At 33.7% G+C, this 16,377-nt stretch overlaps 1 protein-coding gene across 1 annotated transcript; it reads right to left on the bottom strand.

Moving 5' to 3' along the window:
- Positions 1–2,428: 2,428 nt before the first annotated feature.
- Positions 2,429–6,456, bottom strand: LOC142643798 (proteasome subunit alpha type-7-like). The gene is made up of 3 exons (XM_075818514.1): positions 6,095–6,456; positions 4,060–4,474; positions 2,429–2,771 (listed from the first exon to the last, which is right to left on the bottom strand). The coding sequence occupies exons 1-3, from the start codon at positions 6,265–6,267 to the stop codon at positions 2,607–2,609; spliced, it is 753 nt and encodes a 250-aa protein (XP_075674629.1). The 5' UTR covers positions 6,268–6,456; the 3' UTR covers positions 2,429–2,606.
- Positions 6,457–16,377: the final 9,921 nt, after the last annotated feature.

Here is a 16,377-nt window from a genome sequence, read left to right as displayed (position 1 = left end):
CATAAAAAAATTGCATGCTCATCATGATGCATTAGACTTTTACATGCAAAAACATTTTCTGTGTGCCAAAAATTTCAAAAGAGATACACGGGATCCGCATATGGAGGACTTTTACCTCAGGAGCAGACAAACCTTACAAGATTGGGCAGCACAAAATTCAGTCCATCCATTGGTTTTGTTTTGAGGATACGGTGCAAAGACAAAATTCAAGTTTTTAATCATTAGTTGCATAAAGATTTCAACATAATTAAGTACAGAATTACAACAAAATGATTTCACAAGCTTATAATTCTTGCAGGATAATTGAAGCAACAAACATATGTCACGGCGGTTGATTGCTCTTTAATTATGATGAGTTCTTAAAAAAACAGTATTAACTGTGCTATTAGTTTATTTAATATTAACTGTGCAGTCAAACCCATGTCTTGCCGCCTAGGATAATTTTTAAGGTTAAAACTTTCTTCCTTTTTAGAAACATTAAAGGTAAATCTTAGATGTCATTTTTTTGCTTCAGTATCTTAAGTTACTCAATATAATTCAATCATCTATACTATATAGTTTATTAAATTCGTGGTTGAATTTAATTGTCTTTGGAGACCACTGCGCGTGTGGGGGGCAAGAGCTAGTGGTGAAGTCTCAAAGAAAGTTTCACATATATACATAGGGCTAGATCTATCTCAGATTAAAAAAAAAAAAATTGTATTAGGAGGAAAATAACAGACTTTGTAATACATTGACTAACACAACAAACTGCTTGAATATTATTGAAGAATCTAAAGTACAGCTGCATACGAATTTGCACAATTTTCAATAACTTACGAACTTGTCCAATTTTCAATAACTTTCTTTCCTTAGAAGTTTTTGGAAGTGGTTGGAATTAGATGGCTGTGTATATCTCAGCAAGTCAGCAATATCATTGTCTGGTATGTGGTCAAGAACACATGCTTAGTTACAGACGGCAGGTGAAGACTTGAAACCAGGTGTTGTCAATTGTTTCTGAACTTTACAGCAAAACACACTACCTGATACAGTAGCCCAGCCAGTCAGAATTTGCTAAATTGTGATTCCAACTTTGAAGAACATTCTCTAGAAACTGTTTTAATTTTCCCTTACGTTTGTGCCACAATCTTCTGTTGAAAAATGTGTCATTAACATCATGTTATTTTGGGAAGTCATAATTAGGTATTCTACAAATCTAACAAGACAGCTTTACGTGGAAACGAGTAGTTACAACACCGTTATACTACTTTTAGTGCCTCTTAGTCTTTAGAGATGAAGTGGGTAATAATATATGATGAATATGTCAAAAAAATAAAATATAATACCAAGTCACTACAAAGTAACCTTACAAGCTATGTGTTACTTTCACAGGACAATAATCTCAAAGTATAACAGTAAAGAGTCACCGGTTAAAATAGGAGAAATTATTCAATAACATGGAGGAATAGACACATGGTCCCTCTAACCAATATAAAAGATAATGTAATTCTTATTCTTAATCAAATTCTATTTTTTATTTTTTTTTTAAATCAACTTCTAATTTTATAGTCGGTCAAAAACAAAGAATAGTCGAGAGAGTTGGTATTGCCTAATCTCATTTATAACATGCTTAAAATCTTCCTTCCCCCATAACTATCAAAAAAAGAACTTGATGGAAATCATGGATCAATACTGATTATTGACCACAAAGTTCCTTACGAGCCCACCTTAATGAAGAAAAGGAAAGAAGCAAGTTGCAGCAACATGAAAAAGCGACTGGGCAGCAAGAATATATAGTAAGGCCCAACAAGTTCACCTGGCCGAACCAAATATACATTGTCAAGCACTTCAATTAAGAGCAAACAAGTCAACTTGGGCCATCATTACCTCGATTTTGATGTTAAAACAGATTGTTGCAAAATAAATAAATAAATAAATCCAAATGGACTCTTTTGCACCTTGTCCAAAGAAAATCTGATGGCTAATTAGTCTACTTAAGAAATTTTGAGGGACTAAGGCCAGTGATTATGACTAAACACAGAATTATTGGTTGAAAATTCTAGTGGACAGACTAAATTTGGGTGTCAACCTAGTATTGAATCCTAAAGCAGCTAACATCTTCTGAACAACAAGATTAATTACGATTAGGACAGCACAAAATGTGTGAAATTATTGAATAGCTTCTTTAAAAAAATATGTAACTAAACAAGAATTTTTTTTTTTTTTTTTTTTGGGTAGAAGTCATGAATTTTTCTAGGACAGTATCAAAGATCTCATTGAGAACTTACAGCATCTTACCAAACAAAAAGTATGAGAAAAAATAGCAGACACCAATTAGATCCTTTCTCTATCCATACTAAAGGATCTTGGCATACCTATTTCTTCAAGGTTTGACTATGAACAACAGCCTGCAAATAACAAAAAGCAACATACCCATTGCACTGAAAGATGACCATCAGCAATTCCAGAATAAATAAAAGAAAACAGATGGTTTGAGAAGAAAAGTATTGAAATCAAGTCCTCATTGAACTCAGTGTGGATGCTAAAGTTACATGAAACAGTGATGTTCAATGGCAAAAAATTAATTGACTCGGAAAGTGCAGTTGAAATATGATAATAAAACAGAATTAGGTTTCCTTTGTTGCAGGGGCATTCTTTGCAGCCTCTGCTGCCGCCTTTTCTGCTTCAATTTCAGCAACAATGGCATCAATTTCAGCTTCCTCGAGTTGGTGCAGCCCATGCTCTTTTGTCATCACAGCAATTTCAATGTTCTTCCCTCCACTCTCAACAACCTAATAGGTAAAATCATAAAACATACAACAGGTAAAAAAACACCAATTAAAACTCCAGTAAAAGAAAGATCAAAATAAATCACTACCCAGACATGTAATATATGTCAAATTTGTTCCTCCATGACAATGCACCCTAGCTGTATAAGGTTTCAGTTTGACCACCACAAAACCAAGACTGAGTTGGTTTACTGTTTATATTGCAAGAATCCAATTTGAGCTCTGGTTAGGTTAATCAGGAATCACACTTTTTGGGCTTTTTTTTGGGGGAGGGGGTATAGGTCGATCAACCATAACTAATGCACAAGCAGCCCATTAAGGGCAAGTTATGTGTGCTTAGCTATTCTTGTCTTCTGGCTTGGGTTTCATTACTTGTTTTAAGTGGTTCTCCATATTACTTACTTCCATTAATCCATTTCAATAACATACTCTCTTTTCTGACAAGAAAGAAATGCAAAAAACACTTGGAAAACATAGAACAATACATGCTTGGGTGCATTCATCCTTAAGAGACTAAATAACCACTTTTATGCACTACAACATCTGGCCAATTGTAATAGCTCATTTCAATCCACAAATAAAATGTAGAAATACTTTATCTAAGCAATGCAATGATAAATGTGACTTTAATACATAAAGATGTGAACTAAAAAATAAAAAATAAAAATTTTGTGTACTTAGCTACAAGCCAGTGATTAGTTGTAAAAGACTTTTGATAAATGCATCATGATATGACTTGATCATTTAGGCTTTAGCCAACTAGAAATATTGAGGACAAAGGGCATCAAAATTACTGGATATGCTATATGAATGGACTACTCCACAATAATTTAGTAGCTCAATTTATGTTAGTCAACGTACAAACGAAAAGGTGTAATTGCTCAGCACATACAATTTAGCATGGTTTTTAATTCAAAAATTTATAGGCCTATTTAAATTAATAATTTTTATTTAGAGATAAAACTCAAATCCAGTTATTCAACAAAGTGCCTCGTATAAATTTCCACAATTTTTGTTTTGAATATCCACAGCCAAATTACACTATGTTCAAGTAAAAGGGTAAAGTATTGTAGGTTGCAGAGATCCTAATTTAAAGCATCTCACATGAATGGACTGAATTGTGAGCATAGTACATGCAACATTAGTCCAAAACCTGCAATTTTGATACAGACCAGTTCTGTTCTGGTGGTCTGAATATATCAAACAATAATAAGTCCAGAATAACAAAACAATGGCATATACAGACAGATTCACACGCAAGCACACAAACACAAGACCAAGTGTAACTTACTTCAAGCAAAGCACGAATTGCCAACTTGACAGTTTCTTGTCCAGAAGTTTCTTTATAATTCTTTTCCAAAAACTCCCTCATTGAATTTGAGTTTCTCCCCGTCGCATTGGCTTTCCATGCCTGAAATGTTCCTGATGGATCTGTCTGATAAAGAGATGGCGTGCCAGTGTATGGGTCAAAACCTGCAATCAAAGTTGAAAGCCCAAATGGTCTTACACCCCCACTTTGTGTATACTTTTGCTGCAGGCCTGCAATGTGACGTGTTATATATTCGACGGTTGCAGGATCCTCAACTGTAAGCCTGTGGCTTTGACATTCAATGCGTGCCCGATTTATTAAGACACGAGCATCTGCTTTCAACCCAGCACATGCTAGCGCAATGTGATTATCCAATGACACAATCTTCTTAACTGATCTGAGAACAGAAGCAGCAAAAAAAGATGAAGCACACAAAACTGGCAAGTATACTAAATAAGGGTAATGTAAATAGCTGCTGCTCATATATGGTGACCAATTGTTCTAAACAAGGGTAATGTGAACAGAAGCAGTAAATAGATGATGTAATTTTATTTTACTTTTGATTGGTCATATAAACTAATAAACATGCACCAGGTGGGTTTTGAACCTACAAACTAACTATCCACCCATTCTTGTGGGAGAAGGAAGTACCATTTGAGCTATAGCTCATTGGTTGAGGAACTAGATGTAATAATACCCGCAGCTCTTAATATACAAGGCAATAATAAAATCCGACAACAAAAACAACATCAATAATTAAGATAGAAAGCTAAGGTGTCGTTTAGCTTTTTGCTGTAAATAGCAAACTCAATCCAACAACAACAAAAACCAAGTCTTCATCTCAAAATTTTTGGGTTGGCAATGAATCCTCAATACACTAATCAGGTCAACTACATATATTCTTTTTTCCATTCTATTCTATCTGAAATCATATTCATAGTTTCTTTTTTACTTTATATGCTGATTTTACTACTTCTACTGATGTTCTTTTAACTCTTCTTCTATCATATTTCGTTCATTTGACATGAACCAACTCACTCTTCCTCGCTGGGGAATTAATCACTCACACTTGCACATGACCAAACCACCTCAAACGACTCTCTCTCTCATCTTTTTTATCAGTAATGACCACCCTTATTTGTAAGAGAATTTCCTCGTATCAAATAGTATCTTTCCTTATATTGCAACTTATCCATCTAAACATTATTATTTCAGTTGCATTCATTTTATTACTTCTTAACAGTCCAACATTTAGACTTATCAAAAAAAAAAAGTCCAACATTTAGTACCACAAAGCATAGCTGATATTATAGCCGTCGCATAATATTTTCCCTTTCAATCAATGGGCATTCCACAATCACACAATACACCTTATGCATTTCATTCACTCTTGCTCATATCCTAAAATCTCTCGCTATCTAGTATCTCTTGATCATCAACTCTTACAAATCCCTCACATTTGTGCTCTATTTTAATCTTACTTAGCTCATAGCCTTTAAATTCTGCCCACCACTCCAAATTTCTAACTCTGCATCTAGATTCATCCACTAAAACTATATCATCCGGAAAAAGCATACGCCAAGAGACTTAATCTCGAATCAATCTATTAAACTTAATGCATACTGTCTCCACTTGTTCTCATCTTAGATACACCTTCGTCATACATATCCTTAATCAACTTAATACACTCTAGACGAACTCTTCTCTTCTCTAGGTCAATAAAAACCATCTGGGTATCTTTATATACCACCCTACTACCTAACCCTTCCTCACTTTCCACTACATCCAGGTCCCGCTGCAGCTGCATTGCGACCAGGCAACCCCACAACGAGTATTCATAACAAAAGTAACTAAAAATCTCATTTTTTTTCTAGGCTTGAAACTCACTGTGAACAAAAATAAACAACACTAAGCAGCAAAACCCATATGGAGTTAACATTAACAAAACTAAATCCAAAAGAACCCAAATTTTAAAAGTGATTTTAGAATCACTACTTGCTAGAGAGAGAAAGGGTACCTGGAGTCTTGGAGTTTGGGAGTGGATTTCTTTTCGACGCCAAGAACGACGGCGTCTAAGCCACGGACTCCGACGGCAGCGTTTCCTTTGCGGACGGCTTCGAGGGCGTACTCCACCTGGAACAAATGGCCGTCCGGTGAGAACACTGTTATTGCACGATCGTACCGAGCCATCTCTCTCTCTCTCTCTCTACTTTCTTCTTCTTCTTCTTCTTCTTTAGCTGTTTTTGCTTTTGCTTTTTTATTATTTGAGTGTGTGCGCGATCTGTGACTTCTGAGAGAGAAAAGAGGGAAAGAATAAATTAAACAATTTCTTTTGCGACAAGGCACTCTCTGATAGCGAGTTTATTCCAGGCATTCGCTACTCAAACGGTATCGTTTGGTTGAGTTTATTCAAAGGCTTTTTCTACCCACAAGTATAAGTGTTTTGTTTGGAGAAATAGGGTAAAGATTGAGGTTTAAGTTTTTAAGAATGCTATCAACTTTTTTTTCATTCTATTCTATCTTATATAAAAAAAAAAAAAAGGGTAAAATTTTATTTCAGTGCTCAACGTTATTAAAAATTTGTTTTTGGGTCTTAAATTTTATAAAACTTTTTTTTTTTTCATTCTTAAAGTTTGTAAAAAAAATATTTTTCCAATAATTTATAGAGACAATAGTGACAAAGAATTTTTTTTCTCTAGTTTAAGGATGAAAAAATATTAAAGGATGAAAAATAATCTAATTACATTTTAAGGATGATTTTTTTTTTTTGTAAAGTTTAAAGACCAAAATAATATTTTACTATTTTTATTGATTGTGAGGGCCAAAAACCACAATAAAAAAAAGAAAAAATAGCTGAATGGATCTTATGGTGATTGACAAACACAATTTATTCAATGAAAATATAAAGGGAAGACTCCACAATGAGAACTCAAACAATTGATTTATAGAACAAGATTACATTCACATCAAGGCATGCTCAGTACAAAGGAACAAACCACTCTTTCCCGCAGTATTGGATTACCAAAGACAAGACTTACTCTCTCTCTCTCTCTCTCTCTCTCTCTCTCTCTCTACCCTTTTTTTTTCGATCCCCCACCATTCGCCAGTCCCCCCCCCCCTCTCTTTTTATAGACATATTCTCTACCCTTATCCTCCCAGCTATCCTCTTCCTAGCCGAATTCTCTAGGATTCCCTTCTTCTTTATTAGGTTCCCCCATTTCTTATCCTGAAACATGATTTTTGGGAGTGTTTGTACTGTTCAGGTTATCTCATACGTATTTAATGTGACAGAGATTAGGTAGAGAACTCCTTATTAATATGGAGGTAAAGATCTCTATTATCCTTATCTATTGGGAGGATTTCCCAAGGTTATATTTGGGAACAAGGTGGATTATCCACGTTCATTACCTTGATAAGGCTTCCTGAGATGTAGCCTATTGTCAATTTCGCGAGAACGACCCGTAGGGATTCCCTTTGCTTCTTAAATAGATGGTCCTGTCTCATTCTACTCCATGGGATCTTCTAGACATTTAGACCTTATTTTAAGTAATGCGTTTGGCCCATTCCACTCCATGAAATCCTCCATGCATCTGGGCCTCAGTCCTGGGTGTAAATTCTTCCATCCCCCCCACATTAATAAATACAATAGTATTTCAAACTCATATCTCTTATTATTATTATTATTATTATTTTAATGTATGTGATATAATTTTAATTTATGGTGTCTACTTCAAATTGATTGCTCTTTATTATTAGTAGATTTCTTATTCGACGATAAGAGACTTTACCAATTAGATTAATTATAGACTTTTTCTAATTATTGGTAATAAGCATTTTCCTCATTGTTTTTACCGTTTATGTCAAATTTAACAAAAATCCTAAAAAATTGTTGATTTTCCATCAAATTTAACGGATACCCTAAGAGAAGGGATTAAAGTGTTTATTACTACTAATAGTTAAGGAGAACTTTGTTTAGTTTTAATGTTTAGGAAGATACTGAAATTACAACATGATTGAGGAAATAAAGCACAATTAACCTTTCTTCTTTCTTCCCTCCAAAAAAAAAAAAAATACCTTTCTTCTTTGGGTAGTGTGAGCCCAATGTATGGAGCAGGTCACTCACAATTTGTGAACCAATCCAACTAACCCACAATCCATGAGTGGTCAGCTCCATGTATATAACGGGTTCACTGCTTGGGGTGGGGGTCCGGTACTTCAGTTTGTTTATTTAATTATGTCAACCCAAATGCAATAAATTGGATTGGGTCCAAAGAAATCCTAAGCTCAACCCAATCATGAAGGGAGGGCTTGACCCAAGCTCATCCCAATCTAATTTGGGGTTCATCAAGATTTTTTGACCACTTTAAGTTGGGTGCAGCTTCTGTCCAGTGCCTTCAGTGCACTGAACCCGCTATGATCATGACATATATCCATATTGTCATGATTGTGTTGGTCACGTTTTTCACTAATCAGCTTTTACGCCCTTATCATTATCTAAAAAATAAATTAAAAAAATAAAGAAAGCTTTCATGCCCATGTTTATTTTGGGAACATGATATGACTCTAGTAGAGCATGTTACGTAATAGTGGAAATTGAATAGCTTTCTATGACAGTGATTGATTATGCCCAGATTCAGATGATGTGAGGCTAATTTGGCATTGGACTAATATAAACAAATTTTAAAGAAAACCCCGTTTAAGAAAAATGAATATAATTTAATTACCTTGTAATATAAAAAAAAGAAAATGTACGAAGAGAATGTTGAATTATGAAAAAAAAAAAAACTTATATCATTTACTTTTCCTAGATATTGAAAGAGTTTACACTTTAACTAAATTAAATCATTAAAAAAAACGACAAAAAATTAATTTGCAAAAGTAATGAGGAAAGTGTTAATTAGGGTTGAGGTTTAGAAGATGTTCTAAGACAATAAATTTATGATATTTTTGTACATATCTTTAGCTTGTGACAAATTTTTATGTGAAATTTGTTTAGTACTTTAATTGAAAAGTAGACACTAAAGACTTCAAAATAGATATTGATTTGACCAAATTTTAATTTTAAATAAGTGAGGTATGGTTGTTTATAGTTAACGTCATTGTGATGTCTCAAGTGACTAATGTAATGACCAAACCAAGACTTCACTCGACTTTTGCTCAAGCTAATTTTTGCTCAACCTTTACTCGAGTGAATTTAATGTCGTTTGTTTTCCTTGTTTATTTTCTTATCAAACCTAGAGTTTAATCAACCTATAAAAGTCTCATTTTGCACTTTGCACATTTTTTCAAAAGAGAGTAGCAACCGTTCTTTAGATCATTAAGTGAGCCATAATTTCCTTGAACCTAAACTATCGAAATATCTTAATTTCCTTTGGTTTTCTTTTTCTGAGTTATTCTCAAACCATGTATAGCCTTCATATGCATTTACATATTTCATAGAGGCACTCTAGAGCAAGGAAGTCAATACCGTACCGGAGGCTGTACCAGTTTGGCTACCGGTACGATATATTTCAGATACCGGTTAATACCGGTGTACCGTTTCGGGTTTACCGCTATTTTTATATATATATATATATATATATATATATATATTATATACACACACCAAAATCTTTAGAACCATGTTTATAAGCATATAATATTTCACTTATATTATAGTAAATATAAAAGTTTATTATAAAACATTACCTCAATTCAGAACAAATTATTCATAATTTTAGACTTTAACATCAATTAAAAGGAAAAAAAAAACATACAATATAAAAAATAGAAAGCTTAGTTATTCATTGCATACTAAAAAAACAAATAATACTAATAATTAAGTTAACGTAAATAAGTTACTATTATGCCTTTAAAAAAATTCAAAAATTACAAAACTAAAAAAAAAAAAAAAGCTTTTTTCTGTACCAGCCGGTACGCTCGGTATTGCCCGAAATTGGCCGGTACAGCCGGTATTGCCCGAAATTGGCCGGTACAGCCGGTATTTTTTCCGGAACAAAATAGAAGTGTACCAGTACCGGTGCACTGGCCGGTACCGGTACGGTATCGACCACCCTGCTCTAGAGAGAGTTTGAGTAACAAAGTTTAGGGTTAATGTAGACTATTTTGTTGGTGGAGGAAGTTCTAAAGAAGAAGGCTGGAGTTTTGGGGTCACAATAGTGGGAAGCAAACAACCTTTGTAACTGCAACAAAAGACTTCCGAAATGGTTTCTCTTTTGAAGAGTTTTCCAAAAGTTTTTCACTTCCTAACCAAAAATGCATGTTCTTTTTAATTATTGCTTTAGATTGTGGTGATTTTTATCGCAATTGTATTAGTAGTTTTGCAGTTAATTTTGGGACATACACAATCTCTAATCCATTGCTTCATTAACTGTGATCGATATATTTTTTCATCACCATTTAAAAAATCTAAATTTCACAATGATAGTTCTGAGTTGAGACTAGTGATGGTGTGACTTTGCAAAATGTTTTGTGCCTCCAAAATTAGGAAGGAATTTTTTTTTTCTTAAAAAGTTTCTTCAATCTATGACGTCCGCTCTTGATAATAACTTTTTTATTATCAGATCAAGATACCAGTCAGTTTTTGGTATAGGTATAGACGGATACTAAACCCTAGAATTTTTACTTTACCATTAAGAACTTTACCAATTGAATTAACTGAAACTCATTTTTATTTTATTTTATTTACATGACTTATGGAGATTTACCTCATGAAAATCCATTATGGATAGTTTACCCCACTTTAAAAAAAAAAAACATATTAAAATGCATATGGATCAAAAAGATGTTAATTACTATTTCTAGATTCTAGTTCGACTTTCTCACATTATAAATTATAATATGAGAAAAACGAACTAGAATCTAGAATTAGTAATTTTTTCACTTTATTTGAAAACAAGATAAGAAAGAAATTTATAATTTATAAATATAATAATACCACTTTTCTCATATAAACAACGAGTGAATTAGTGATAGCCCTCTCCATTAAGAAAAATTATCTTATAAAATGACTTTACGTCCATTCTTTCACAGTATGTGAAATTTTTTATAAACACGAATCCTATGCGTCAGAGAATAATCAATAATTTCATGGAATCGTTCCATGAGATACCGAGTCTTCCATAATGCGTCAATGGTAGGACCATTGGTAGTACTGCTCATTTGGGTGCTGGACCGGAAGGTCAGCCCTCTTTCAACAAAATTTTTTCCTGCATGTGTGTGAATGGTGTGGTTTTTAACAGAGGTAAAAGGCATTCCAACACGTACAAACTTTTTGACTGTTTTTAGGTGTGGTATTTTCTCATCTGCCAATTATTCCAATCATGAATTTTGTACATCTTCTAGTTGCCACTATCAATACTGTCCTTTGTTCACCACTAAAGCACCAATTAGCAATGTTGCTTGTCTTGCTTGAGCTTCATAATTAAACATGTGCAGATGTGCTTCACATGTAAAGTCGTGGCACTTGACTAGCAAGCTTTTCAAAAAAATCTGACTCTAACAGGACAAACATGCTTGACTTCCACCAATGCAATACGATGAAAGTCTTGTTTCTTATTAATTAGTATTGAACTGAAATATTCTCTCAGATTTACTGAATTTGTACGTTGACACAATACACTGAGGAACAATGAAAAATCAATCATGTTTAGGACCAATGATATGTACAACCGTACAAGTGATAGTATGAATGTATGATACTATGCTTATTATTAGCTGAAGAAATACAAAAATATCATAGCAAAAGGCAAACTCTCAGCTTATATTCTTTGCGCTTTAATCGTTTTGTTGAAGATTTCATGTATATAATCAATGTTAGTGTGAAAATAAGAAGAGAAAATTGAGAATTCCACTATCTGAAAAATAGGGTTTAAAATGAATTTATATTGTGCCCAAAAAAACCCTAATCCAATATATTAAATTTTCTAATATACTTTCGTCATACCCCCAACTTATTGTTAAGTCGAGACATAACAAATATAATTTAAAACTATATATATTGGACCTCATAAATTCCGTTCCATTCCATTTTGTTAAGCTAAATTAAAAATCAGTGTTACTTTCTCATCAGAACATTAGCTACTATTACTAACATGTATTAACCCTAAAAACCTGTCATCCTTTGTAGTATAAGCTTGATTTGACCAAGCAAGAGGGTTAATGTAGTCAGGAATAGAGTTGCCACTAAACTTTGGTTGTATTTTTTACTTCTAATAAAATTCTTATGGATTATCAAAATGACTGTATCTCAATAAATAAAAAAAATCATATTCTTAGAGTTCTCAACGGGAAACCAAAGTGTCCAATTTAGGCAAATATCTTTAAATAAGATGGTTGTTGAAAAAAAATTGAAACCAAATTTTCACTGAACCAATAATTAAAAGGTGCTATTAGCAAACCCAAAAAAAAAAAAAAAAAATCTAGTTGTGTGTAGTACGTGGGCTAGTAGCCACATCCCGCATATCTTATTTGCATAAGTTAATTTCAAGAGGCTCATCAACAATCTCAAAGAACAAAAAAAAAAAAAAAAACCCAGATGTAATAAATTAATAACTTATATATGTATTTTTTAAAATGGAGTGTGGTAGATATCAAATTATCAAGTGCTAGGCTTTAGGGTTCTGGCGATTGTGGTGATAGAGTCAGCAAGCACTTGGGGGTGCAAAAACCTTCACGAAAGAAAGGGAACCTTAGAAGTGCTTTATATTTGAGTCTTTTGAGACTAGTCATTGATAGTTTTTTTTTTTTCTAGTCATTGATAGTTGACACAAGATGAGACTCCACTTTCCATATGGAGTAAGATTGGGATGGTATTTGCCTGTTAGTACATTACCATAAGACCCTTGTCCTCGAATAGAAGAAAAATGTCATACAAAATCTAATAATTAAATAACTTAGGACCCTTTGTATGTTGTCTATAATGGAAGTTAGACATACTAGCACTTGGTTGTGATGAAATGAAATATATCCAAATTTAAAACACTTAATTTCCACTATGAGAATCAAACAAAATAACTATTATTTTGGGTGATGATTAAGACGTAGACCCTCCAATTAAGTAGTGATTGTGTGGTTCCTATTCTGCCACAAGCATTTGTTAGGTAAATTGCTTTGCTACATGATGAGGATGAATACCCTTTATTTCATTGTATTGCATGATGTTCCTAGAAAGAATAGGACTTCTCATACTTTTATCTAGATAAAAGTAGGAGAAGTCCTAATCTTTCTACCCAACACTTTCAAATGGAAGATCTTCCATTTAAAATCAAAGTCAAAATTAAACCTTTTTACCCTACACTTTTGTTCCATTGACAATTTATCTCCAAACTATTAATTTGCTTGATTAACACCCAATTTGAAAGAATTGGATTAATGTGTCCCATGTTGTCTAAATTGACTGTTAAATAAGATGGAAATTTGTTGTAATAATGAAATTACCCATTGGTTGCAATGAAAAACTATCTGAAAGTTTGAATTTGTGCTAAAACCCAAGAGCTTGTTTGAACCCCCAATTAAAAATTACGGCTAGATAGCTTTTACTCTAACTTAAGCTAAGTGCGAAACTAGAGTAAATGAGCGCAATGAACAGATAAGGTTACCCTAAGCCATACTCATCCATCATCAACAATAAAATGAAAGCTTAAAGACTAAGGAAGAAAAACAAACCGAAGAACTCGACCCTCCAAGTTAAAATCGATCCACTAGAGAATAAAGTTGGAGTACAAGAACAACAAAAGACCCTCCAAACCTAGTCTACCCCATGTACTTGAGCCTCCAAGCTCCTGCTACCAACAGACTTCTAGGAATCTTGTTTTCTCTAACTTTCTAGATCCTGCAATTCAGCTCGATTGCATCTGCCAATGATTGACTCTTCTAATACTTTCCAACAGTACCAAAATCTCACTTGACACTCAGAATGGGTGTGATAAGTGTTTGGGCTAACGACCTCACAAGGATTTAGAAATAGAGAGATAGAAGTTGAGGAAAACTACAAGGAAATGTGTAGATGATTGTGATACAACAACCTTTAACTCTCAAGTGTATTTGCTATAGTTTTCTCTCTGAAAAGCACTCTTTACAATTCATGGGTAATGAGGGTATTTATATCGTGGTTAAAGACTTTGGTAAAGTATCACAACTTTTTGCCAAACTGAAACTTTCACAAGTACTTCGCGAGATGACCATTTTCGCGAAACACTTGCAAAATTTACAATCTGTCATGACTCTTCATCTTCCAGTCATGTGCTCCACACGTGGCCTTTTTGCGGGTTGCTTCTCGCGAGCTAGTCGTAAATTCCACTGATTCACCTTTTGAAGCTTAATTCCTCACCGATCTCTCACACTCATCCCTTACAAATAAACCTACATACATACAAGGAAAAAATAATTAAAGAAATTACAATCAAATTTGGCATGGAATTAAAACCAACACAATATAATTGGAAATCACAACATTACACCATCATTTTCTCTCATTTAAATTCTGATTAGACAGACAAAGTATATTGATATAAGTCTTTTCAATTAAGGTGTCAATCAAGGAAATTGATAGTTTGGAGGGGGGAGGATATTCAAAATTAGACAGAAACTAGAGCGAAAAATGTAATATGTCCTAAATTGTAGGCAATACATGGAAATGTTTCAAAATTGAAGAATGTCTCATATAATTTGTTTTTTATTGGCTAAAAACTTATTTTCGTCCCTACATTTTCACGCGATTCCCATTTTGGTCCCGAACTTTTTTTTCCACCACTTTTACTCCCTATCCTGGCAAAACACGTCTCGTTTTTATCCCTGCCGTTACATCAAAGACGGAAATTGCACATGTGGCAAAAAATTTTATTTTGGCATTAAAAATGTCACGTCAGCATCTAAATTAAAAAAAAAATTATTAATTTTAACTATATAAAAAAAAAACAGAAATAAAAGCCAAAAATCACATGAATTAAGATCTAAGTGTGTCTTGAACAAGAACAACAAGAACACAAACCCAGATCTAAAACCACAAAATTAAAATCCAAAAATCACAAATCCAGAAATTAAGAACAACAAATTAAACTATAGGTCCACATCAAATTAAACATGAACAAGAAATTAAACATGAAAACAGAGTGATCCCAGCCATGGCCGACTCTCATTCACTCTTATTTTATACTTCTTTTTCTTCGTTCTTTCTAGATCCATTACTTGCTCTATTTGTGTTTGTATCTTTGTTTTTCTTCTTTCTTTTCAGATCCAAGACTCTCTCTTTCTCTCTCTCTTGGTGCTTGTTTTTTTTCAAATTTTGAATTTGTGATCTTGTGCTTATGTTCAAATCTCAGCAGCTGATGGGTGTGGCCATGGGTCTCGGCCATGAGGTGGTGCAATTGCTGATCTGCTTTTGGGCTGCTTAAGAGCCTTCCAGGCGCCGCACCGGTGCTTGAAGAGAATAAAGGAGTAGCCTTTGGCCTTACCAGAGATGTGGTCGGTGATTGCCTTGTAATCCTCGATCTCGCCGTACTTGCCAAAGACGGAGGTGAGGGTTTTGGCGATGGTGTCCCAGCCAAGGCTGTGGATGAATATCTTGAGATGGGCGGGGTTCGAATTGGCGAGCTCACGCACGATTTTAACCAAGTCTGGGTGCTTGTTCACTCCCTTCTTGATTAGAGCCACGAGCTGGTCCTTCATGAATGGCTATAGAAGCTTCTCCACGTCTTTGTCCTCATTATCGTCAGTTGCTAGGTTTGTGTTTGTTGCTTTTGTGTTTGGTTGACAAGGAAGATCTGTTGCTAGGTTTGTGTTTGTGTTTTTGTTCTTGCTAGAAATCAATTTGTGTTTGTGTTTTTGTTCTTGCTAGAAATCAATTTGTGTTTGTGTTTTTGTGTTTAATTGACAAGAAAGGGCAAGAAAATGCTAGAAAATTTGGGCACGTGTTCTTATGTTTAAATTTGAATCTGTGTTCTTTAGAGTTCTTGTTGAAGATGAACTAGATTTTAATTTTGTTTTTTTCTTTTTTGTTTTAATTTCTTGTTCATCTTTAATTTGATGTGGATCTATAGTTTAATTTTCTGTTATTATTTTCTAGGTTTGTGATTTTTGGATTTTAATTTTGTGGTCTTAGATTTGGGTTTGTGTTCTTGTTGTTCTTGTTCAAGACACACTTAGATCTCAATTAATGTGATTTTTTGTTTTTAGTTCTGTTTTTAATTTTTTTTAATTAAGATGCTAACGTGGCATTTTTTAATGCCAAAATAAAATTTATTATTATTATTTTAATAGTTCTGTTTGCTACATGTGCAATTCTCGTCTTTGATGTAACGA

This window comes from Castanea sativa, chromosome 7 (assembly GCF_040712315.1).
Source record: "Castanea sativa cultivar Marrone di Chiusa Pesio chromosome 7, ASM4071231v1".
In the NCBI taxonomy this organism is placed as follows: Eukaryota; Viridiplantae; Streptophyta; class Magnoliopsida; order Fagales; family Fagaceae; genus Castanea; species Castanea sativa.
The sequence above is the reverse complement of the archived record's forward strand: the minus strand, read 5'-3'. Positions and strand labels throughout refer to the sequence as shown.